The 27,876-nt window shown below is 28.6% G+C and overlaps 1 protein-coding gene across 1 annotated transcript; it reads left to right on the forward strand.

Annotated features, from left to right (window-relative positions):
- The first annotated feature begins 259 nt into the window (after nucleotides 1–259).
- Nucleotides 260–27,857, forward strand: LOC129963748 (endothelin-converting enzyme 2-like). Its single transcript, XM_056078284.1, has 18 exons — nucleotides 260–415; nucleotides 2,543–2,626; nucleotides 3,515–3,723; nucleotides 6,072–6,272; nucleotides 10,011–10,052; nucleotides 12,139–12,263; nucleotides 14,576–14,804; nucleotides 14,974–15,072; nucleotides 15,186–15,263; nucleotides 16,958–17,064; nucleotides 17,629–17,696; nucleotides 22,069–22,126; nucleotides 22,397–22,461; nucleotides 23,272–23,399; nucleotides 23,778–23,843; nucleotides 24,996–25,091; nucleotides 26,447–26,514; nucleotides 27,648–27,857. Exons 1-18 carry the CDS (start codon nucleotides 274–276, stop codon nucleotides 27,745–27,747), a joined length of 1,965 nt encoding a protein of 654 aa, XP_055934259.1. The 5' UTR covers nucleotides 260–273; the 3' UTR covers nucleotides 27,748–27,857.
- Nucleotides 27,858–27,876: the final 19 nt, after the last annotated feature.

A 27,876-nucleotide genomic window follows, 5' to 3' on the forward strand; every position in this document is an offset into this window, starting at 1 on the left:
GGTTTCATAATTTTTTAGCTATACATTTATTAAGAAACACACCCTAGATTTTAATCCATTATGTCCATTTAAAACCGTTTTCAGCTTTATTTGAAGCAAGTGGAAGCTTGTATTCATCTATAATGGTTTAGAAATTAACTATTATTTCATGACTAGAATGGGCTCCGTGTATATTAATCTAATTTTGTAAACAGAAGAATTATGCATTTCCAGAAAATAAAATAATTATTATATTTTCTTCTCTTTTCAACAGCTTCTAGAATATTGCAGTTGATGAACGTCGACGTCGATCCATGCGAGGATTTCTATGAATATTCTTGCGGAGGATATGCTAAATCTATTGATGTCCCATCTAGCTTGAGCATATTCAATCCCAGTGTGGAAACTCGTCTCAATATTATATTCGACATCAAAAGTAATTTTTCTTGCTTCAGTCCATCTTACAAAAAAAAATTCTTATAATAACATAGAAGATAAAAATATAAGAATTTAATTTGTGGATTGATATTATTATAAAGCATTTGCATTAATGTTTTATAGTATGAGAAATGGAAGATAGTATGGGAATATGTAATATTGGAATATAGTATGGGAATGTAGGGCATGGAGAGGTGTTAAGTATGGGAATGTATAGTATGGGAATATGGCATTTATAGTTCTTTCTGTGTGAACGAAGCAGAATCGGTAAGATCTACGGTATTTATAGCATGGGAAAAATAACATAGAAAATAAAAACATAAGAATTTATTTTGTAGATTTGTATTATAAATCATTTGTATAAAGGTATTCTACAATTTCAGTTACTTTTTTTTTCTTACTATGAATATTTGCATACAAAATATTGCTTTAAAAATATCATTACAAATTCAAGTTTAAGTATCATTGAATTCTTTCTTTAAAACTTTATTCTTTAGAAAGTAAAAAAAATCGATTGTTACGTTATCTAAATTATCTTTGACCCAGTTAAGCACTTCTTACCTAAAGCTCATGACGTGAGAATCTATGAAATACGAGATAGACAATGTTATAAATTATTACATAGAACTTACATTGACACACAATGAAATAATTCAGATATTTTTACAGATACCCACTCCTTTCCTAAAGCTTATGACATGAGACTCTAGTAAATTTAAAATAAACCATGTTATAAATTATTATGCAGAAGTTTCAGTGATTCACAATGAAATAAATTTACCCAACGTCCCCGATGCAGTGATTCACAATGAAATAAATTTACATGACGTCACAGATAAATGCTTCTTCTTTAAGGGTATGACATGTGAATCTATGAAATATAAGATAGGCTATTTTGTAAATTAATACATACAAGTTACAATGACTCGCATTGAAATAATTTACCGAAGTCACAAATATCCGCTCCTTCTCTAAAGCTTATAACATGAGACTAAAAGAAATATAATATAAACCATGTTATAAATTATTACGTAATCTAGTATAATATAAACCATGTTATAAATTATGTAAATCTAGCGACTCACAATGAAATAAACTCATAAGTATCACAGATACAATTACTCACAAAGAACTAAATTCGTATGCGTCACAGTTACACTGACTAACAATGAAATAAATTCATATTAAATCACAGATAAATGCATCTTTCTAGAGCATCCATGAAATATAATATACCATTTTATAAATCATTCCGTAAAAATTACAATGACTCACAATCAAATACATTTATGTCACAGATACATGACTCGCCAAGGGAGGTAGGAACTTACATCATTAAATAGGAAATTTCTTATCAAGTTCACATTCTTACGAAGTGACTTCCTTCGAGGGCTAACCAACGCTAATCGTCAATCGCTAGATTTACTCCAAAGATCGATATCTCTTAATTATAATTTTCCAATTCCATGTCATAAGCACAGATTTCTTCACAATTCAACAAAGCATACAACTAGAGTGTGGAAGTCTGAAAATAAAACTCGAAGCATCTATCTGACAATCACATCTTTGACTTAAGTTGATAAGTTTGTGCACAGAGAAAGGGAAAATACCTTTATAGAGAGTAAACAGAAAAGATTTTGAGAATATAACTTCCATTAGTATTGGGTTTGATCTTTAGTAAGAATCCATAAATGACAGTATAAGAAGTCTAATAGATTCGTGAAAAATAGTATTGAGATTACAGAAATTTCTATAAAACTTTCCTTTTTGCATGATTCTCTGAATTTTTGCAATAAAAAAATTAACAAATTAGTATTAACTTAAGAAATAATGCATTTGGATATTCTGATTAATTTAAATTCAATAACCATTTCTTTAATATCTTCTTACAGCTTAATATCTTACTCTACAGAGCGGCATTCTTTTATAATCTTTTAGGTACATTCCGTAAAACCTATGTCGACTCAAAACGAATCCAACTGTGCATTCCATTTTATAGTTAGTAATAGACATATTCAAGAGAAAACTTTAAATTAAAAAAATACACTTTGCTTTATTTAGAACTAATTGGAATTTTTATTATAATTTGATAATCAAACGCTTAAATCTATTCTTTTGTTTTTAGAAGTCATGGAAAGTCCATCAGACAGAAACGATAGTCAAACTACAAGAAAAATGAAGGAATTATATCGTTTTTGTATGAATTCAGGTGAGTATTTATTTTTATATGAACAAAATAAAAGAGATTAAATAAAGTTAAAATAAAAACTTTAATACTTTCTGCTTTGTTAGTCAAAATATAATATACTGTAAATTGAACTTGCAATTAAATTTTCAATCACAGACGATAGTTTTGCATGAACTTTTTTTACAAAGAGTGCAATTAGATAAACTGAGCTCTGTGTTTATCTAATTCAGTGGTTCTTAACCTTTTTAAGCCGCGACAAAAATTTGAGAAATATTTGAGAAAAAGTCAAAATTTTTTCATTGCTTTATTTTAGATCTTATTTTTAAAAAATCTTCAATCCTACGATGATGATTTTTTTTAACTCACAAATTTTTTTTTATTTATTTTTTTAATAATAAAGATAAACAAAAGTGCTTTCGATCCATAAGAAAAATATCTTCATCTTTAGTTGTTGTTGACATTGGTTTGCAAAATAAAATGTCCTCCTGTATATATGTTAAACCTGGATACCGCATGTAAACCATGAGAAACTAAAATGTCTGAAATTTGGTGTATTACTAACTTTTTTGGTTCGACTCAGCGCGACCCAAGAAATATGCTTCGCGACCCAATTTTGGGTCGCGACCCATAGGTTAAGAACCGCTGATCTAATTCAACAATATAAATATTTTGTTGAGGTCAATTATTAAAATCTCGTGCCGCACTTGTGCGCAGCTTTGTTTCAAGTGAAACTTTGATATCAAATTAAGCTTTGATATCAAGTTAAGCTTTGATATGATGAAATAAAACAATATTATTATCTCCGATTCAGAAATGTTTAACAGAAAAATACCAAATACCAATCTTAATCCTGTATTACGATTCTTCAAATTTCGATATCCTAAAACAAACATATATCTTCTTTTTCAGAACAAAGAAACATTCAACAAAAGCTATCATTAGAAAGGTGGTTTTCTGAAATAGAGTTAAAACTAGATGGCTTTCACACTGAATATGAAATTGAATCAGCAACGCATATATCTTGGAAGACACTCGTTTCAAGGTTAGAAGAATATCAGATTCATACCATAGTGAAACCTCGTTTCAAAAGTTCAGCGAATACTCCAATTGAAAAAATTGTAAGATTATACTTCTTTTTCTTAAATTTTTAATTCCCAAGTCTTTATTATTCCATGTATATTTTACAAAATTATATATAATCAACAAACATATGATTATCTTGACCATTGTTAAAATCGCATTTTCTTATGAATCGAACATGTTTCCGTCATAGTTACATTAATATTATACTTAAAACTATTCCACTTCATTTTCTTAATTTCGGCTTCTTACAAAAGATTCCGTTCCAAATCTACAATATTTTTTTCTCGAGATAAAAATATTTGCTAGTGTACGGATTTTTTTATAACCAAGAATAAATTTAAAAGCTATTCTCACAATTCTAATAAAATATTCTATAAAATTTATAATCAGCTATACAAAAACGATTCAGATTTAAACGTGTGTTCGATTTAATTTTTCCTGACTTGATGGCTTCCGTACGGCATTACTTTAAGCTTATATAATACCCATTCAGTAGAACATTAGTTTTATTGTTTTATTTGTTGAAACAATAGCATTTTATACAAAGTATGCTATAATTATAGAGGTTCAGTCTTCATTCAAATTTTTAATACTTTGTGCATAGACTCCTTGTATTTTCACTTTTATACTTAAAAAAAAAAGAAAAACTGTGCTCGACTGATTAATCTTAATACCCTTTTGATGGAAAGTATAAAATACTTTAAATAGATACTACCCACGCCAACGTCAGTTCATTGTGTTCTCAATTTCATACAGAACAAGTAATATATATATAAAAAAAAATTTTAGTCAATTCCTACTTTCGCAAGTACTAAACTCGCACTCTTCACCTTCACGCGAAAAATACTGAAATCTTGCATTTTACTGATTTTGTCTGTTGATTTCAATTTTCCTTACGAACTGCTAAAACTCTATTTAAAGTATTAAAAATGAATTAAATCTAATAATTAATGAATTAATATTTGAAAAAACTGTATAAACATCAAGGGTCATCCACTATAAGTTTTAAAAAAATTTATTTGAACTTGAGTGGATGAATAAAAAGTATATTTGTAACGATTGAAAATTTGAACAAGATATATAAATACATATAGGGAGAGTGTGAGTTCAATTCCTACTAATAGTAGGGATTGAAAAAAAGAAAAGCTATGTTCGATTGGTGAGTTAATATACTCTTTTGATAGAAATCATAAAATAGTTTCAATAAATATTATACCGATGTCAGCTTGTCGCATTCTTAATTTTGTACAGAAGATATGAAAAAGTGTGCTCAACTGATTAATTAAAGTACTCTTTTGATGGAAGGAATAAAATACTTTAAACAGATACTACCTACCAACATCAGTTCGTTGTGTTTTCACTTTTATGTAAAAGGAAAAAAAGTATGCTCTTCTGGTTGGGCAACATACTCTTTTGATGGAAAGCATAAAATTATTTCAACAGATACTATGCCGATATCAATTCGGCTATCTGCAACGGAGACCATTGTCTGCTTTGTCTTCTGAAGACAGATCTAGACAATTCTAAATAAAAAAAATTTCAACTTCCATCCAATAAAATATATATTTCATCCTTAAAAATCACTATGCAAGAATTCATATATATTTAATATGTAAGAACAAATCATATCTATCAATTCTGAAACATAATTTTCAAAAGCTGGAAGAAGAAATGTTGAATATAAAAAATGTTATTTCACTAAGCAAAGAAAAAATTTCAGTGAATGAATTTTATACAAATTTCTAAGCTATGATATTAATAACAAAATCTAATTTTATTAAAAAAGCACGAAAAAGAAATAATTGTTTTATTTTGTCATCAATAATTCATTCTCTAGTTACTCTATTAGCTGTTTCCTAAACTGAAAAAAATAGATATCAGAATTTTTTAAAAATAATTTCAGATAAAGCAACTGAAAATGAATTCTGGTAAAACCTTAGTTTTTATTTTTCATTATTTTTATTATTATTATAGTCTTAAATTCAGAATGCTCTCATAATACTGATTGTGATTATTAGTTTTAATTGACCTGTTAACTTTTTTGACGAGTATACTCGTCATAAAAAAAGTACAACATTTTGCGTTATGACGAGTTTATTCGTCAGGAGTAATAAGTAGTGGCATTGCTAAATTTTTGCGACACAGTTTAGAAACGCATTTTTCGAAGAGGTCGAAATAGTTAACTGATTAATATCCAAATTTCAATGTATTCTTTCCAAATGGTAGATTTAATTCAGATTATATTACATGCATTTACAATTCTGTTATTTTACTGTTATTTATTAAATGCTGTATTATTATACTATTATTTTAATTATAGCATCATTGTCTTAAAAGAAATATTCACTTTTTTTTTTAACTAAAAGTAAATATATTTTTTTAGGAAATTGATTGCGCCATTCCTTTCTTCGATCCAAAAGTATATCTAAATATAACAAGTAATGACAATTCCTACTTATTATCTCTTTATAAGAATTACATAAAAGATGCTCTGACGTTATTACCCATGAAAGACGCAGCGAAGAGAAGAAAATTCTTAGATGATGTTATACAAATAGAAACCGATGTTGCAACGGCTATTAAAGTAAGTTATCCAAAAGAAAATTTCTTCCTCCCTAAGTCCTTCAAATAAAATTATTGTACATTCACTTTCAACAAAATATAATTTAATTATAAGTCATAAATTGAAATATAATGAATAATAAATCGTAATGTAATTTAAGACATGAATATAAAAGCATAAATCTTAAAATACAGCGAAAATTTTCGAAAAGTTCTATAAATCATTTTTAAAATTTATAATTGTTTGAAGTTACTTAGCGATACTTATAAACATAAAAATTGTGTATTTTAAATGTGTCTACAATATGACATGGTTTAAACATTCTCAAAATAAAAAATAAACAACCATCATAATAAACTCCTTGCATGGTCATTATAATAGATGTTTCAATTAACTTCCAGCATTCGGTTTATGGATGTCAATTTTTACATTCAGTCTCTTTACTGAGAATTGGTATGTTTTCATCTGTTCATTGGCATGTTTCATGTTTCAAATTCTGAATTTAATTTTCCATCATTCAAACGACGGATGTTTAGCTTATCCTTTTTTGAACTTTCTTGATTTAACTTTTAATTAATATTTTTCGTTTACAATGACCTAAATTATTCATTGAAAAATCAGGAACATGGCTTCAAACATTTATGATGAACTTTAATTTGCTGTGCAAAATATTTTATTTTTAGAGAATAGAACAATTAAAGCATAAAGCTATTTCCTATTTTGAAAGTACTTATTAAAGCATTGAAAGCATTAACTTATTTAAATTCCTTGAAGGGAATCAAATCTTCCATAAACCCAGGAGTTATTTTCAATTAATAATAAAAGTAATTTCAGGAAACATCATTCTTTCTCTTGTTGGAAAATAGCGAAAATGTTCATATTTCAAAATGAAATCATTAATCATATACTTGAAAGAATCTTTCATGGTAATCTTTTCAACAAATCTGGCTCGTTTCCATTATAACTTCTATGAGTTTTTCTTTCAAATAACCTGAAGCCCTTTTCTTCTTGACGTGCTTTAGTCATTAACAACTTATTTTAAGTTAGAGCAATAAATTTTGACAGAGACAAGTTACACATTGAAAGCTATTAAGTTACGATTATATTAAGAAAGTATATAATATTAAATCATAATTATATTTGTAATGGATAAAATTTCTATCTTATAAAAAAGGGTGATTTCAAATTTTCAACAGGGAAATAATTGCAGAAACTTTAATATACAGAGTGATCAAGAAATAACATCAGATGCTCAGAGTCCTGTAATGTGTTATGTACTGAACGAAATATAACAAAATTTGGCCATTATACTCATTAAAGTATGCGGTTTCGATTTATCAAGAAAAAAAATAGTACCAAAAACGCCAATAGGGGAAATCCTGGAGCTGCAAGCGCATAATGTGGAAAAAGAATACATAACTGGCAATGGAAACAGTAAATAGCAACACAATAAATATCAATGAAAAACGTTTATTACAGCAACTTACAAATTTGGCTCAAGGTGACCACCAACTTGATCTTCCAATAATAGCATGCGGTGCACGAGGTTTTCGACGCTGGCTCGCAGCATGTCGGCATTTATTCGTCTGACATGTAACGTTATTTGATCTTTTAAAGTAGGAATGGCAGGAACATATCCATGATACACAACGCCTTTCAAGTGAACCAGAACCGCCCACAACCAAAAATTGCCAAGATTCAGATCAGTATCATCATTTAATGGAAGTTATCTTATACGGATAAAATTTCAGGATCTTATGCAATATTTTCTGCACCGTCGAGAACGGGATATCAGTTTGTCGTGATATTGAACGCGCACTGCTGGTACCCCGTTTATTAGCTCTCGCCTGATTCATAATGGCAGTTGCAATTTCTTCAACTTGTTCCTGCTTGATACCCTTAAGTCCTCGGCAGGGTAACACTCCAAGAATTCCTGTTGTTTCAAATCTTTCAACCATTCTCCGTAAATTATTTATGGTCATCGGTCTTCTACGTAACTGTTTTAACCGCTGGTATTCATGAAGAGCAGCGCTGGCATTTTCACCCCGCTGATAAAACAGTTTGACTAATAAAGCACGTTCACATAGTGAGAACGCAATTGCAAGCGTATTCTTGTAGAAAGGCTAAAATTCCCGCAACCTTAATCTTATCTTCAATGTCATGTCCGTATAAGCAAATTATATAATAAAGTTTTCGATTGCAGAGCCATAATTTGCCCTATCGGAGTTTTTCGGTACTTTTTTTCTTGTTAAATAGAAACCGTATACTTTAATGAGTATGGTGGCCAAATTTTGTTATATTTCGCCCAGTGTATAACACGCTACAGGGATCTGAACACCTCCTGTTATGTCTTGATCACCCTGTATATTGATTACCAGGAAAGATATTTACTATTCAAAACTGTTCAATTTCCCATTTTTTTTAAACATGTTCAATACAACTTTAGTTTAGTCGCATATTAGTTCTTCTCTGAACCAATGATAAGCAGCTGAAGTAAATACAGTGGGCGCCGCTTATAGTTATCACTTTAGGTCCAAGCAACAGTAATCATTACATCCAAATAATCAATATAACCAACATTTCTTCATAAAAATCCGTAGAAATACAAGAACAGTGAAATCAAATAACATTATTTATATTATTTTCGTATTTACGACTCAATGTACCGAATTACGAAAATCAAAATATTTAATATCTTAGTTTTCCTTTTAAAAGTTAATGCAATTAATATATTTTTAAGATATTAAGCATTCATTCAATAAATCATTATTATGAATAATTTTTTATAAAAAGATTCTGCACAATAATGGAACAATTTTTAAGTATTCGGTCTTTTGACGAAGCAATGCTCCACTCACTTGTCCGTCTTTTTCTCTCCTCAACTTGTCCGTTCCTTCAACGCATGTTTCATTTTCTAATCCTTCCTAAATCGCTTTCATTTGAGCGTCAAATTATCATTCTTCCAGAATGTATATTCAGTACAACTCCTAGATTTCAGCAATGAATTAAACAACATTGGGGAAATTTTAACCATTCCTATATTTCAGGAAAGAATTGAGCAACATTTGGGGATTTTTCAACATTCCTATATTATAGCAATGAATACAGCAACAGTTGAGAAATTTTCAACATTCCCACATTTCAACAATGAATTAAGCAACAGTTTGAAAATTTTTAACATACCAGCAGCCTTCTGCTGAGTTAACCTCAGAAATTGATCACACTCTTTCAGAAAATTGTATTTTTCTTTCATGCTTAATACGCAACGTTTGTTCAATGTTCTTTGGTCACAGCTACTAAATGGGAGGAGGCTAAGGAAGATTATTACTCTAATAAAGGTAACAAGTTAGAAAATATCGAGGGGATTTTTTTTAACCTTTTCCACTATTACGGCTTTATACTCTCCCATCATCGAAACTGTCCATTAAAAACCAATTGTTGATCACTAGAAACTGGGTATTTTGTAAACATTTAGATATGGGATATCAGTCCTACATTATTTTAATCATCCACAACCATTACATCCATCCACTACAAGTGGTGGCTATTGTATTGATAAAATTATTGACCTTCAGCTTATTTCTTACACTTTTGTAAAAAAATTGATTTTAGAATAGAACATTTTTCTTTTAGTTTATTGTTCCTCGATGATGAAATATTCAATTTAAAAACGTTAATATATTATTTTATTGAACTAAATATTAAAATATGTATCATAATATAATTAAAACTGTAATAATACTAATCACTCTTTTTCAGAACACTGAAGATCCTCCTAATCCTACTATATCGTCAGAAAATGTGAGTTTTTTTTTAATTATATTGAATTATTTGATGTATTTTTATAATTTAAGACTGTTTTAATTTTCACATTACTATTTGTGATTAATATATCAGTTAAAATCAAAGAGAGGGCCGCGTGTCCTGGTGGTAAGATCTCGGGTTGTGAACCGTATGGTTTCAGGTTCGAGTCCCAATTTCACTAGAGAACCGTCGTGTAAGGAGGTCTGTTGCACGTTAAATCCCTCAGACCAAACGTCCTCTCTTTGGTGTGAAGCAGGGAGTGCTAGCTCAGGTGACGCCCTTCATCATCTGACCACGGTTCAAAATTTCGACGTCCGTCCCAAAATAGCCCTTCCTTTACAACTTAATGTTAATATAACTAAACCAAATCAAACTTAAAGTCAAAGAAATAGTCATTTCACTTTAGTATTTCGTTTGCATTCTCGATAGGCATTCTTTAGTACATTTCCCTGCTTCACCTATTATCTTTTTGCGTGACTTTGAAGATTGTCTGTGGATCAACATATTTCTATGCTCATCAACCAACCATTTAAATCTGTTACCTTACCTGGCAATCATGTCAGCTACCTGCGGCCATACACTGTTTACTTTTGTGTGCGAAAATATATATTTTAAATTTGTTCCTTAAGGTATCTGTCTACCTACGGAGACAAATTTTAGAAAAATCCCTCTAATTAACTATTTCAGTTCATTTTCTGGATCAATGTGATTGCAAATAATGAAAAATATTGATCAGAAAATTCTGTGTCAATTGAGATGTGTAAAATGTGCCAATTTAGGTAAAAAATAAGGAAAATTGCAACAAAAAGCAAAACACTCTGCTAAAAATTCTATTGCAATATTTCAATTATTTTTATACACAATATGCTTACATCTATGGCGAAGAAATTGAACTAGAATCTAAGAAATATGTGCGTCTTCAAAAAAATAATAGCTAATCAAGTATTTCTGTATTGAAAATTTCTCAAAATTCGTTGTTGAAAATTACATTAGACAGCTCTAAAACAAAAACTTCTCTGTTAGAAGTTATATCTTTAGTTAATTGCCTTTGGAACACTTAAGGTAACATATATGCAAAATTTCAAGGTAATATATTAACAATTTTTTAAGATATGATGTTTTGCGTTTGAAATTTTTTTACGGAATTAAAGTTTTTCAAAAAAATTCATTTAAGGTTTTCAATTGTCTCGTACTAAAAATGCTTTGTAAACATAAACAATGTTCAAAAGCAAATGTAACTGCCAATCCTTTCGACATAAAATTTACCCAAAAGTATTCTAATATACACGACCTGCTGATAGAACATATTATAAAAAAAAATTATAATTCAAGGATGCGGGTATTTGATAAAATGTTGGAAAGCATTCAACTTCCGGTTGGTAATTCCTGGGTTCGTTTTCAGCTACAGTAATTTATAAAAAATCACATATCTCGGTTCCTAGTTACCGTAGCACTAAAGTGAACAGATTTGGAAACTCAAATGAATGGGTTTTAAAACAAAATAATAAAAAATTTGTGAATTTTGACCAAAAACTGTAAATGTAGTCAGATACCTTAATGTATCATCAACAGTGTACTTAACTACTATATTTCAAGTAAACAAGATTGTATTAAAAGATACATTTCCGCTTAGTAAATATTTTTTACGATAAAAAAAGTGGGTTTTTTTTTTTGTCATTAAAATATTGTTAAAAAATATGTTGCATTCAATAATACTGAATACAACACACCCTATAATCACCATCATTTCGATTTTAGTATATTTTTGAGCAAAATAATATGTGCACAATAAACTGCGGCTTTACAAAATTAACAAAAATATAATTTCCACATACAGCATTATATTTAGACTGTAAAATTGTTGCCTAGAACAGAAATTTATAAAATGCTCATAAGATCTGCAAATATAGAGACTGAAACTCGAAATTCATTTTATGAGCGTTCTTATAATAAATCTATTATATTTATAGTTGAGAAGTAATTTTGTGGGAATATTTCCCATAAAGAATACAAGAACGATACAAAAATAATACAAATGCGCGTGTTTTTATGAGTAATAGAGAATTATTGTTGTTGTTGTTAGACTTTGTTGCTGAAAGATTTGTGGAGAACTATAATAGGGGACGCAATTCAAGAAGTGGAAGTACAATCAGTTTGCAAGTACAACTTGGACAGCATTCTTTCTACTTTGAATAACGCAGATCCAGAGTAAGTATTACTCTGAATTTTTCCATATAATATAAAGCATCAAACTATTTTTTTTCTTAAAATCAGATGTTAAAAAATAAATTGTGGCCACAAAATCATTTTTAATTATAATTATAAGAGTATCTTATATCTACAATAATTTTAAATATTTATATATTTTTTCAAGATTTAATTTTCGAGAAATTTATTTCTTTGTAAAGAAACTTAAATTATTAATTTTTGCACAAGAATGCGGAAGTAATCGTCAAGAGCTGAAATAGTACTATATCTATATATTTATAAAACGTTTTTCAGTTTTCTTAGATGTTTTATTAAAGTAATGATCGATGGTCAAAGTTAAAATCCCAATATATTATTAATAATTTATTAATTTCACATTTGCTTCAGATAATCGAATTCTAACTAAGGAAACACCGTAATATAAGAAAGCGTTTAAAAAAATCTGAAAATAAATTACGTCTGCAAGATAAACAATTAATTTTTCTAAGAGAAAAGAAATGTTTTTCGTTTTGAAATGAAATAAAATTCTTATAAAATAAATATTACAGTCCCTACTTCGGATAGTAATTTTCTTCGAAATAAAAAAATATGGCAATAAAGAGATATCGAAAAGGAAGAAGAAGATGCTAAATTTATGGTTATAATTTTCGTTACTAGTTTTTGCTTAATTTTAAAGATTGTTATATCTGTGCTAAATAAATTAAGAGCCTCAGTTAAAAAGCTGGTTTAATGACTTAAAAAAAACAGCGCAGAAATTTTACAACTTTATTTGTATTTTAATTTTACATATAATATCTCCTTTTTTACGTAATTACCACCGATATTTAAATATTTATCATTGTACAAATTTTCAATGACATCTACAAAGAAATTCCATTCAATGTTCGTTCAAGCGTACATAACTCCTTTTGAGTTTCAGCTTTCACCTGGTCATTCGATTAAAAGTTCTTCTTCCATGAGTCCGAAGATATGGAAGCCACAGGGTGAAAAATCTGGGCTATAAAACGTTTAAAGGGGGCTAAAATCTTATAAAACTTTTTTTCAATGACTTCTACAAAGAAATCCCATCCAACGTTTGATAACTCTTTTTGAGTTTCGGCTTTCACCTTGTCATTCGATTAAAAGTTCTTCCGTGAGTCCAAAGATATGGAAGCCACAGAGTGAAAAATCTGGGCTATAAGAAAATGGGTCTCACACTTCCCATCTAAACTTTTTCAGAAGTTCCCATATTTGTTTTGTTTCTTCTTCTTGCGTACAGCCGATCACCCCGCCACCTTTGTTTTGCTGCATGCGGTCTAACATTGACAAGGTCAAGTAAACTATCCGGAGCTATTATCATGTCTTCGGACAATTTAACTGGTTGTTGGATTTTAATAGTAAAGTTTTAAGTAATCGGAACAGTATCATAGCACTTTGCAACTTGTACAATGCATTAACCTTTTTCGGGTGAAAATCAGCATCAGCATCATTTTTCACATATTTGGAACAGTTCAACACTTTTAACACGCAGAGAAGTAGAATATTTCTATTCCAAGGAGCTGCATTTTATTTCAGGTATGAAATTATGAATCCAAATCTCATGCCTGGTTTGCAAATTATCTTTAAAATCTCGTTTTCTTTCTTTTGGCAACGAAATGAAAAGGCACTTCAGAACACTTCCCATTATATTCTTCCGTCAATGAAAAAGACTCTCATCAATCACAAACTCTATGAAATTTAAGCTGTTCAGCAATAATTTTATGCTCATTTCTATGAGAACGACCCACTTCGTTGGAAATCTTGTCTTTTTTTTTAATGCATCTGTTTGAGAGAATGCATCCATTCACGCCAGTAATGATCTTAAAATTTTTCGCAGTTGAACTTTTCTCGCGCTCATCATCTGTATGTCCAATCTCAAACATGTTGAATCATGTGAAGATAATTTTATGTGACATTGTATTTTCATCATATACTTCATGCAACTGCCGATAAATTTCATAAGAAACATTTCGCATACATAAAAATAAATCACTGCACGTTTTTCTAATTTGTACATCCTTTACGGATAGGTTACGGTTGATTATCAAACAAACTAAGATTGTCCCGTGAAAGTCTATATATCTAATGTTACAAATAAATGTTTGACGCATTGTCACAAAATTTCACCCCAATCATCTTACATCGAAATCTTTTACAGCAACTAACTTTTTGATTGCCCAGCATCTAAAACCCATCTAATTTCCAGCTTGTATTTTTGTGCGTTTTACATATATGTATGGAGACCTTTAAAATATAAACTTCTGAAAAAGAGTAACAGACTCTATTTTTTGTAGAAAAGTTACCAGTTATGTGACTTGGAGGATGCTATCGCAACTTATACCGTATTTGGGAAATGAATACCGAAAACTTTACCTGCGCCACGTGTCCGAACTTCCTGGAAGAGGGACTGCGTTTAAATCTTTATGGCAAGAATGCTCTGATCTGATTCGAAATGAATTAGGTTTGGCAGCATTTAAAGCACTTGTGGATGCTGATTTCTTCAATATCAGACAGATTCAAGAAGTCAGTATAATTTTGATAAAGAACAATTAATTCATGTAAATTTATAAAGGATTGATTATTTAAATCAGTTAGCAATTAATAATGGATACGTAGTAATTTTCAAATAAATATTACTTTTCTATTTCAGTTTTTATTTTATTCTACATCTTAACGTTGTTTTCTTCGTCAGACAAAAGATGCCTTTCTAGAAGTGAAGAAGAATTTTTTACTCACTTTTCAATCCATTGAGTGGGCCAGGGGAATTATTAAAAAACTATTTCTTGAAAAGGTAAATTATATGTTTTTCAAACGCATATTTGAATGAAAAAATCTTATTTCTATTCTTGAATATTTTTATCGCATCTCCTTATCCAATTTTGATCTTAAGATATTTTGTTTTAGGTCCAAAGAATGAAGATAAATCTTGGCATACCAGATACAATAACACAGCCGAATATCCTAGATGATGTGTTCCGTGATGTAAGTAATGATTTACAATTGCACCGTATAAGTCACCAAAACATAAGCACGCTATTTATGTTCGAAAAGTATTAGCATATGAGAATAACATCAAATTCACTAGATATCATAATCAAAATTCACTTGAATCAATTCATTTAATTCATAATCAGAATTCACTTGAATCAATTCATTTAATTCATAATTAGAATTCACTTGAATCAATTCATTTAATTCATAATCAGAATTCACTTCAATCAATTCACTTGATGTCATAATCAGAATTCACTTGAACCAATTCATTTAGTGTCATAGTCAGAATTCACTTGATGTCATAATCAGAATTCACTTGATGTCATAATCAGAATTCACTTGATGTCATAATCAGAATTCACTTGAATCAATTCATTTAATGTTATAGTCAGAATTCACTTGAATCAATTCATTTAATGTTATAGTCAGAATTCACTTGATGTCATAATAATATAACAAAACAAAAGTAAAAAACATCTGGCTGCAATTGTTGTAGTCATTTTTTAAAAATTATACGGCTCCTGCAGCGATTAAATCGGCTCGTCGAAATTTAAGCATGTAATAGACTTAATGATTAAATCGATTTAATAAACTAGATAGAATAACTTATTTGATATAAACTTCCAGACTAGGAATTTGTTAAAAAGCAACTAATTCAGATTTGTTTGAGAAATAATAAAAAAAAGTTGAAAGTTTAATTATTATAAAAAATATTTCAATAAATACAAAGCACATTAGCAACTTTTAAACTAACTACTATTAAATGTAATCACTATCTTCCTACTACTAATTACTATCTAATTACACTATTACTATAATATGCTACTGATTACTATTTAATTATAATATTAATATATTATGCAACTAATTACTATCTAATCACTATCATCCTACAACAAGAAAGCTCAAATTTTTCTTTTCACTATAGAGTAAATAAGTTTACATGAAATTGAAAATGAAAGTTAAACGATTCCAAGAAATATTTCGAATAAAAACAAATCGCATATGTTTATTTCGTTAAATTACTATTAAAACTTTCCCATGGAAAGAAAATTCAGTGTTTTCTTTTTGTTAAAAAATAAATAAGCTTCTGCTACTTGTTTTTTGTTTAAAGTGAAAAACTAATTAACAAGTCTAAAGTTTTAAAAAATTGATTTATTTTATTTAGTTCTCATGTTTTAGATAAGCAAGACCAAGAAACTGAATGTGAGGCTTCTATTTACCGAAAATTTGAGTTTTTTAAGAATATACAGATGGCTTGTTTTGTTTTGAGTCAGTGATATCATCGATAATATTGTTACTCCCTTCTTATGTAAAACGTCTTGGAAAGCCTTAATAAGAAATGTCTTAGATAAGCCGTTTAGATAAACATTAAACTAAGAAATCGAAATGCTATATAGTTGAAAATTATGTTGTTTCCTCGTTAGTATGTGCCTATCTAATAGTAACAGGGAGTAATATATTTTATTTGAAACATGGATATTCAAATTTGGAATATCCATGGAAATCCATTTTTTGGAAACATTCATATTTTTTCTGTAAAAATTAGCTATGGATATATTTACTTATTGGAATAATTTTTGAGACTAACAAAAATATCCAATGTTCAGTAAATGCATTAATTTGATTATTTTTTCACTTCTTCTTATTATTTTTACTTAACTATTTTTTTTTGTTGTTAGTTGGAATTTGAAGACAATTTTTTGCTCAGCGTTACGAACCTCAAAAAGTTCAAAACAAGATATTTCTTTACAAGGCTTTGGTATGGAAATTCCGAGAATGCACCTAGGTAAACAATTCATAATAATTCCATTCATAATAATTTTCATTTGTTTAATAATTCATTGTTGATATAAAAAAATCAAAAGTATGAACATCGATCACAAAGCCGTCTCACATATGAATATTCGAAAGATTATATTTTCTATGCATCATTTTTTTAAATTTAATATTGATTTTTCTTTGTTATACTTGATCTCTTATTTATAGAAAGTGTAAATTTGCTTCAACATCTTGCCAGATTTGAGATTTTTCTTTTCATCTTCGATACTGAAGGAATCTTCAGAATCTTTGCAGGTCTTCATAATGTCAGTCATTATCATTTTGAAATACAAATTATCTCTATAAAAGAGAATTCCAAAGCTATCTAATTAGAGAGTGTGCCGATGTTTCTTTCATTTGTGTCATGAATTGTTAATTTTGCCATTAATTAGTCAATAAGTCTCATATCTTATTGAAAAAGTTCAATGTGCTAACAAATTTTCTATTATTTTTACTTTAATAATTATATTAATATTTTGTAACAAATAACGTAAGTTTTATAAATAATTATTATTTTTTAACTTTCTTTTAGCAAAATTTCTCTTGAAGAGAATCCTCTAAGTGGTACATCCAGTTATGATTACATAACAAACACAGTACGTGAGTATCAAAAATATAAGTCAGTCCGTCATCTCTGTTAAATTTTTTTGTCTTTTAAATCTTCTCAAATAATCTGTTATGTAACTTTGTTGATTTCTTTGAAATCGCAATGATTTTTCTCAATAATTATGCAGTGAAACATAATCGATGTGTGAATAATTTAATGTTTCAAATATTCATATATATTTTCAGTACTGTACTTTTTTATTTTTATCATTAAACATATAAAAAGTTTTAGGATTATTTTTGTTAATTTGGAACATTTAATTGTATTATAAAAGGAACAGTATTTTTCGAGCTTCATATATTATGTTAATTTACCACTTTAAATACTTTTCCTCATTTCTCTGTAATTTAGCGATTGAATGTTGTATGAAATTCCAAAGCAATAAAGATGAGCTTATCTAATTTTAAACTCTTTAAGATGATGACTTTTAAAATAAAAATAGTAATTTTATAAAATTAAAAGTTCTTCAAACACTGTCAGCCAAAGAGCATATTTAATTTGCTAATTTTCTTATAGTATTTCAATTCTTATAGGGAGAAACCCTGTAAGAATTGCATTTTTATAAACAGGATAGACATTTGATTTACCGAAAAATATTTTGATTTAATAACAAAAATAGAAAAGAAGTATGGTATTTGAAACAAATGTTGAATACCTTTTCCTAAATACAAAAAAAATCGCATTTCTGCTGTTTATGGTGAATCTTGCACTATCATAAATCCTTGATGATAAGATGAACCATCCACCCTTAATATAGAAAAGAAAAACTATTCTTCAATATTTTTTCAAGTGAATAAAGAAAATCTTTTTCTTTATTCACATCTTTATGAAAAAAATATCTCTCTAAATGATTTCATTAATATGAAAACGCATTCTTCATTTTTAATTTCAATTTCTTAAAAATCAAAAATGAACAAAAACAAGTGTGCTCATCAAGGTTGACACACCCATTGCGTAAAGTTACTTGGTGTGGTGGCAACGTGTATGTTATCAATAATTGTTTGTTTTTAGTAGCTTAATTAGAAGAAATGCGACTCCTGAACACATGGCACGATGGTTAAGTTTCAAAATTAGCTCTTGAGAAGTTTTTTCCAATAAAAGATATTTAAAGACCTGTACTATAAAGTTTTTCAATAAAACATGTTCAATAAATAAGTGATAACCCATCCAGATATATATAAATAACTAAAGGATTCCCAATTTTTAAACTATAAAACTTATGTCTAAAACAAATATTATTTCAAAATTTTAAGATAAGCTTATAAATGTTAAAACATCATACCATTGCAAACTTCATTAAAATGAACAGAATCGAATTTTTAAATATGTAACTACTTAAACTGGCAATTTTTTGAGACATTTGAAAGGTGAAATTGCTTGTGGAAAAGTTTACGTTTCTCTTTGTGATTTAGAAGTATAATCTAAGTATAATCTAAAAGCTAATCATAAATTTCCTTTTTTTTACATTAATCTATATTTAGTATAAAATGAAGTCTTCTGAAAGCGTCTGTATGTTTGAACCAGAAAATCTCGAAAAATACTTAACTGATGTTGGACATATTAGTACCATTTTGTAAAGCATTTATTGGGAAAGATTTTAATATACTGAAGTCATATGAAAATAAAAAATGGTGTGTTATAATTACGATTTTAATTATTTTACTACTACAATTCGCGCATGCGTAAAACAGCAGTATCTGTGCTTTCACTTATCCGCGCATGTGCAAACCTCAAACTGCGCGTGCGCAAATAGCAAGAATTGTGGTATGCATATACGATACATTTCTTTTTATACATCTGATTTTAAACAGCGACTCAAATTTTCAGAACTCATTGTGCCCAAACAAAGGAAATCCAACCTTGGCCGGAGCACATTAAATGCCAAAGCGCTTCGTTTGTTGCCCGATAATGAAAATGTAGAAGAAATGAAATGTTAAGTTAGCGAATATCAGCGAAAGAGAGACACACTTATGGAAAGAGAGTCTTTTGTTGATCGAGATAAGTCTCTCTCTTTAAATCGTCTCTCTTTGAATTACAGAGGCAGAATGAATCTCACCAGTCTATTAACAGAGAAAGACATTTAAATTTAAGACAGAGGAGAAGCTAAAAAACAACCATTTCTGATATTTGGTTCGAAAAGGAGTACTCCGCCCTGAATATGATCCATATATGGATTACAGAAATCATGCTTTGGTTTCAATGGGGACAATGTCTACATAATATTGTTCATCTTTAAAATGGAAAGATGGATCAAAAGGCATGTGTTGTTTACAAGGGAAAATTAAATTAGAAGAAGGTCTCCCCCTCCTGAACCATTACATTCACTTCTTACTAATGCACATCCTACTTCCAAAGAATTTACGAAGAATATACGCCAGTATACTAATCCAATGACTTCATTTATGAGTGTAAAGGAGCATGAACACTATTTTTTGCCAACATATAAAGCACACGGCGCAGTCTACCATTTGGCTGGTAGTCTCTTTTGTCGTGGCATCAGGAGGAAAAACAGCCAATATAGTTTACAAAGAAATGTTATAAAGCAAGCTGAATGCATATACAATATGTTTCTTTGCTTAAATCTGATTTTAAACAGCGATTCAAATATTCAAAACTCATTGTGCCCCCCACCTCCCGCATAAAAGAAATCCAACCTTGGCCGGAGCATATTAAATGCCAAAACGCTTCGTTTGTTGCTGAACAGCCATTGTTGCTATAAATCCCAACTCCTACTTCTTTCAAGTCTATGTTCAAGCTGAATTTTATTTTCATATATGATTATACAGAGTTGATAAACAAGTGTGGAACAGTGGGTACAATGACTTATTTGTATATTTTTAAATTTTAAAACATGTTTTATATCGTATATTTTTAGTGAACTGTTTTGTCTATGAACATATCATATTTTTACCATTTCAACAGACTAAATATAGAACAGACTTGATATACAGTAATTTTTTTCCAAAAAGCATTTTATTGCCAAATTTTAGCAAAATGGCTGAATGTTGCGCGAACGGCAGCAATAGCGTTTCCAATCGTAAGGTTCCGAGGAACGTTGCAGCAATTTAAAGGAAATTTAGAAAAAAAAATCAACAAATGCAGTAAAATGGAATGCACGCAAAAAACTTAATCTAAAATAATGAAAGTAAGCAGAAGGAGTATGTGCAGAGGAAAAAATCAAGGAAAATGAACAGGAAAGATCGAAATACAGTAACATTTTAACATTAACATACAGACATAGCGGCAATGTAACCCCAAACAAAGCGCCACCGAAAAATTGCCAACCTCGCAAGGCGCCAAATGACTGTATATCAAAACTTAGCAATAAATATTTCTGAACGTGTGCTATAAAAAATTGTTTTGTAGTTATTTTTGAGGATTGCTAAATTTTTTTTATGTCTGTTTGATCCCGCATCACATGCTCATGTCATATCGGGTGGAAGCTAGACTTAAGTTTAAAGCTAATTTTTCCTCTTGGATGTTATGCCACGGGCAACGCTATGCGGGTACTGCTAGTAATCCATAGTTTTAAATTTTGAAACAACAGAAAGATATGATGAAACAAGCAAAGACAAATTTATGAAAAGTTATGAAATACAAAATCAATATTGAATCCAAATAATCTTAATATTGAAAAATAATAAAATCAATTATATTTAGAAATAAATTCCCTTTTGAGTAAATATTGATTTAATTATTAGGAGTTTGACAACTTTTTTCAAAAGACATGAAAATTATTATTTTTTCTCGGGAATTATTCTATTTCGCTCTTTTTTTTTTTTTTCCTTTCCTACTCTGTTTCTGAATTGCTTGACACTCTTGCGCCATCTATTGAAACGCATGTTTTCATAATTCGCATGTTTCATATTATGCATGTTTTCATAATTCGTATTTATTATTTTAATTCACCCGTACTTCTCCAACCAATAACCTGAATTTCTTACGACATAAATAAAAATATTGCATCAAATAAAATAAAAAGAAATCAACACTATACAATAAAAAAATATTCAAACGCTTAGTGATCTATGTAACATTATTATATTAATTTCAGTAAACTTGGGTGTTAGAATTGATAAATATTTAAACCACGAGATTTTATTTATATAATAAAGCTATTTAAATTATTATATATAAAATGACGAAATTTAATAAATACGAATGCCAAACGTTACTTTTTCTTCTGCGATGGCATGCAAAATATGGTAACCCTATTAATGATACTGATTGGATGTCCGGCATTTTTTTTTAATGTTTGCTGTGATATTCACGAAGTTGGAAAAATTCTCATACCATACACTTTAGTCTTAATAATGATAAATATTAATCATTCTGGAGATTAATGTATTCTGTTTGCTCTTACAGGTATTGATATAGGCCTATTATATCCGCCTCTCTTCCTTTATTCAGGAAATATTCCAAAGTAAGCAATTAAGTAATCATTATAAAACTAATCCACCGAAACTTTTATTGAAATCTTATCTATATAAGTCGAAATTGGATTGACATATATGGCAGTATTCTTTAGCCTGAAAATCAAAGTATTTATTGAGTTTTGGCAAAAAAGCATGCATCATAATTTTTAAGTAATCAACTTTTCCTTGTCTTTATTTCTATGAATAATATTATTTAAATTTATTGATATAATCCATCAATTTATAAAGTAAAAATTAATAAGAAGTGTTGATTTCAGATACTTTCAATTTGGAGAATATTCATTATTGGCCAGTCAAATGACACATGCATTTGATACTATTGGTAAGAAGAGGAAATCTTATGCTTTTTATATTTAAATATTATTATTGATAACTCAAGATGATAATACAATAAAACTACATCTACTACATACAAAAACTAAATACGTTGGTTGCATCATTGCTGAATGACGTAATACATGATTCTACATACATACAAATTTAGAAGAATTTATAAGAATAATACAAATTTAGAAGAATTAAATTTTTATATAACCGCCATACAGTGAACAAATATCAATGAGTAAGATGTTTTACTTGAACTCATCTGCAAGATTTCATGCTTCTATCTGTAAAATTTGCTGAGATATTAAACGAGAAATTTGTAGACTTAAATCGTTTTTCCGTATTTCTAATTTGTGTTTAATACAAACTTTCGTTGTAATTATCTGTAATACTATGCATACCATGTAAATATCACAAAAGCGTGTTAAAAGGACAGAATCAGAAAATTATAAAGCATTTATTAACTTCCATTAAATTTTTTAATAGTCAAATAATAACATAAATTGAAACGTTTGAAACTTTTTTCAATCTTCGACATTTATAAAAAATTTCATTCTTTTATTCTGTAATGCAATAGAACTGCATTCGAAGGTTACGCTCATAGTATTAAATTCGAAACTCATAAAATGATGACAGCTTCTAAATCCGTACTTGGATGCAAATATTTTCTTGCATCTGAACAACATCCTTTCAGTTAAGAAAAACGAAAGTAAAAAGCGTGCAATTTTAATTTTCTTTGTTATCTTATCTAAAGATATATTTCTATAAATAAATAGTTTCTATAAATAAAATTTTTTTTGCTGAAAAGGCTCTTTTTATGATGGAAAAGGCAGAAAATGGGGAAAAATTTTGTGGCCTCAAATAATGGAAGAAAAATACGACTTTTATGTGCAGTGCCTTCAAAATCAAACTGAAGTTCTGAGAAATTCCTCTGAGGTGTGTATGTTAAAAGTGTACAAAAAAATGCAATTACTAAAAATTACTAAAATTTGGAAAAGGTAACAAATAATTTGTTTTGCCTTTTATTATATATAAATTTATGCAAACATCTTAAGCTCACTTTTACTTAATTATTATTAATATCAACAATATATTATCATTTAAATCGGGCCTAAAATTAAATTATTAGTCTTATCATTTAAATTATTTTTATCATATTTTGAAATCTAAAGGCTTAATTCTTAAGCTTAGAATACAATAATTTGTGTTTTCTTTCTATATTAGTTTTTAAACTTACAATACAATAATTTATGTTTTCTCTCGAATGAGTATCTTTGAATATATTGAAATTAGTATTTTTTTTTTCTTTTTTAGGATGATAACAAAGAATTATTGAACACCATTATCACTGATATAGGATCATTTCTTGTATTATACGATGTGAGTCATTTTGTAGTAACAGTATATAAATCTACAGTAAAAAGATCAAATAAATAGCTATCCTACTATTTAATAAACAATAGTCATAATATCCGATAAATTTTAAATTATTGTTTTTTATATTATCGATAAGCATGAAAATCAGTTCTTAGTAGCTAGATTTTCACTTTTCCTCACACAATCGTCTGAATGTCTAATAGAGCTCATACCTTACTCTTATTCTGTTCTCTTGAAAGAAAACTCTATAACGCACTATATATTTACCTATTTTGAACGGTATTTTACCATTTTCTGTATGATTTAATAAAATAATTTTATCACATTAAATTCTTTCAGCTTCCCTAGATTTAAAATCCTTATATACATCTTTTGATACTTTTAAAATACATCTAGCCTAAACAGTATATTTATTTAATTAGTATAATTTTAAAAAATGAATTTTAAGATGATACAAAAATTATTTTTGTGTTGTAATATTTTCGGCAAATATTACCTAGAAATGTCAAAATTATTCTTTATTTTTAATTAATTAAATCTAATTAAAAATTCAAAGAAATCATTCAGAGGTGTACATTTCCATCTTCCAAAGTGTATTTGCCAAATTTGCGACCCTTTTTTCTAATCCTAAAGGTGTATCCGGTAAAACGCAAACGCTCACACATACACACAAAGATATGAACATTTTCATAATTATTATTAGTAGGTGAGTTTTTTATAATAAATCATTGAATCAATTGAAATTATTAATAATAATGAATAGTTGAAATAGTAATAATAATGAATCAGTTGAAAACAATTTATTTTAAGAAGCAATCGAAACGTATTTCGAAGTACATTATATCATCACTTCTGGTGAGATAATACTGGTTATTTATTATTTATAATCATAATTCTCCCTCAATTAATTCTATTAAAATATAGAAAAGTTTAAATTTAACATTGTATAAACGAAATTTTATTAAATTAAACTAAAAAAAATGGTTTTGGTTTTTAAAGACATCATTCGCAACCTTGCTCTTTTGATCAATGACAACTTACCTGTGCTTGAATTTTATACATACACATTTGAAACATGCAAGAAAATGATAATACAAATTTAAAATTATTAAACTGCATAAATCTATTTTATACAATAATCTTACATTCATTTAGGGTCTAGTAGATCATTTGGAAACTTGGAAGAATGAAAAACATCTTCCTGGACTGGATGTTACTAAAGAGCAACTATACTATGTTCGAATAGCTCAGGTAAAAATAAAAATTATATTAATTGAGCTTAGAAAGTTTTATATAAAATTTCTATTAGATAATCATACATTCTGTAGGGCTGGATAATTGGGGGCTAAAAGTGAAAAACTGTGTAAATACCGAAGAGAAATTCAAACAACTCTTTTCGTGTTACTGTATAAAATGGGCAATGCTTTTTAACACGGTAACCGTAAAAAGTACCAAGTAGGCCTAAGGAAATTCCTAAATTGCGTGAAAGAGGCTGTTAATGTGAGCCTTTCAGTGGTTAATTGAACAATTTTTTTACAATTGCTTAACAGTTTAACTTTTGCCTCTTATATTTTTGAGTTTTATTCTTCAATTACAGCAAATTTGCATCCTGATTTATAACAATTAATGAAGGGAAGAGTATTGATCTATTGCTACTGATGGCAATCAAAGTAAAGTAATTGTTATATTGCACGCTGATGGCAATCAAAGTAATTGTTATATTGGACGCTGGTGGCAATTAAAGTAATTTCTGCTGTATGTCAAAGTAATGTAATCGGAAGTTAGGCATCATTTTGTAAATACTGACTTCACATGTAAAATGTGCTTAAGTGTGTATCATTTGCGGTCAAAAATTTCATCAACCATCTATAACTTTATAAACTTCCTAAAATTTTGCAAAATACAACAATACATACTCCCTTCTAAAGTAGCTACAACTTACAATGTGCATTTGAGGAGATAGTTACCGATTACATTGTAGTGTTCAAAAAGGCAGACTTGTGAAAATAGATATTTATTCTGAAGCTAAATGAGAGCTATTCTAGATCAAATCTCATAACTTTAATCATGGCCAAATGGCGAGAACAATACCTGAACAATCAGAATATCTCTCTACCTAAACTTCCGCACTCCGCTATTAGACCCCATTAAGTATTGTTCGCCAAGCTGACGTAAATGACACCTCTTTTCTTGAAATAGGTTTTTGTAATCGCAATACTTAGCCTTCAAATCCAAGATTGACAGCAGGCTGCTAGTATTTCGTGCTTTGAATTCGCTTGTATTGTAGTCATCAAAACTGGATGGGTTTTCCCAGAATGTACAGAAAAATAAATAAAGAATAGGATACGTCACGATTGTGTGCAATTCTTATAATAAAAAGCATATATCCAAGTGTCATAGATGATACGGAAGATTATTATTATTATTTGCCATTGACGAAAGGATGGGAAATATATCATTGGGGTGTGGGAGCTAATTTAAAATCACTTTACTGGTAATTGTTTTAAACTGATATCCCCTAAATGTTTTTTTTTTCATTAGAATGTACTTAGAATTTTACAACAAAATTATGCAGCCTCTTCTTTTTTTCTTTTTTTTTTATATAGAGATACTGTGAACAACGCAAATCTTCAATGAGGTTAAATGATGAATACAATTTGCCTGCAAGAATCAGGTACGATAATTGTTCGTAAAATAAGATTTCACAAATGTTGCTGTGTATTCTTGTATAATTAATGCAAGACAGTGAATGAAAACTTAATTTAAAAGTTTTAATATCAGATGCAGAGTAAAAATTTTTACCTTAAAAGCAAATAAATTATATTGTAAAACCACAACATAAAGGCAATAGACCAAAAATTTAGTTGTTTTATTTGTAAATAGTACAAAAGCCTTAGTAGAAACTTCTTAAGCATCTGATAAGTTGCTTCAGGTCGCGTGCAATATGTCCAAACGTAATTAGTCATTTCTTGTAAACTACGCGAAGAAGAATCTTGAACTCAAAAGATCGATGTATGATATCTCATAAATTCTTGACTGGAGTGAGATATTGCAAATCAATAAACATGGCGTCATGTTTATGTAGAAAGAAAAGACTTTGTAGTAAGAATAAATAGTCTTTGTAATAAAAAATACTTATGTAGAACGAATAAATAGCTTTGAATTTCAAATCTCCACTCAAGTCATTTTTCTCTTTAAAAATACGAAAACCTCATCATCGAAAACCTCATTTCATCTTTTGAGCAGATAAATGGTGAAAATATCTACATAACCAGAACATTGTATTAAAAAAATCTATTAAATTTGCTTCGTTGCAAATTTTATCAGTGCATATCAGTTTTTACAGATTAATCATGAATTTATACTATTGGTATTTCATTTTATTCCTTTTTATGTAATTATTTTTGACTAGTAAAGTAATAACGTAATTCTGAAATTATTCTTGAGCTACGAAAAATATATCTGAATAACAGCAAAAATCTTATTCAACATAATCATCTTATTATATTTATGATTAAAATATGTACTTTGTAAATGATCTTTGTATACATTCGCTTTTGTAGCAATTTTATTTTTGTCAGTATCATATAAGATCAGTATTAACATTTAAGAAAACATATAACTTGACAATTGTTCAAGATTATTTTCTGATTCATTTACATAGGCCTAGAAAAATCAATACAAAATAATTCTCCCATTTTTTTTAAGATTTTCTATTGTGAAGATAGATATTTTATTCCTCATTTACAAGTTTAATATATTTTTATTGGTTTTTAAAGTTTAAATTAATTAATATTGCATTTTCAGGGTCAATACAGCTGTCTCAAATACCAAAGATTTTGGTGAAGTTTATGGCTGTCCACCTAAGAGTACATTAAATCCTGAACTGAAATGCAATCTTCTGTAACTGTTGTGAAAAAATATCGAACAAATTTATTTCTTTTTAGAGAAAAGGTTCGCATTAAATGTCACAAACTTGCTTCATTATATTAATACATTAATTCCTATTTTTAGCGTTTGCGGAATGTACATAATC

This window comes from Argiope bruennichi, chromosome 3, assembly GCF_947563725.1.
Source record: "Argiope bruennichi chromosome 3, qqArgBrue1.1, whole genome shotgun sequence".
Taxonomy (NCBI): Eukaryota; Metazoa; Arthropoda; class Arachnida; order Araneae; family Araneidae; genus Argiope; species Argiope bruennichi.

Coding starts and splice junctions, on each gene's coding strand:
- LOC129963748 (XM_056078284.1), top strand. CDS start 274: ATGAACGTCGACGTCGATCCATGCGAGGATTTCTATGAATATTCTTGC. Junction 14,805..14,973: donor ATATCAGACAGATTCAAGAA/GTCAGTATAATT, acceptor TTTCTTCGTCAG/ACAAAAGATGCCTTTCTAGA. Junction 17,065..17,628: donor AATTCCGAGAATGCACCTAG/GTAAACAATTCA, acceptor ACTTTCTTTTAG/CAAAATTTCTCTTGAAGAGA.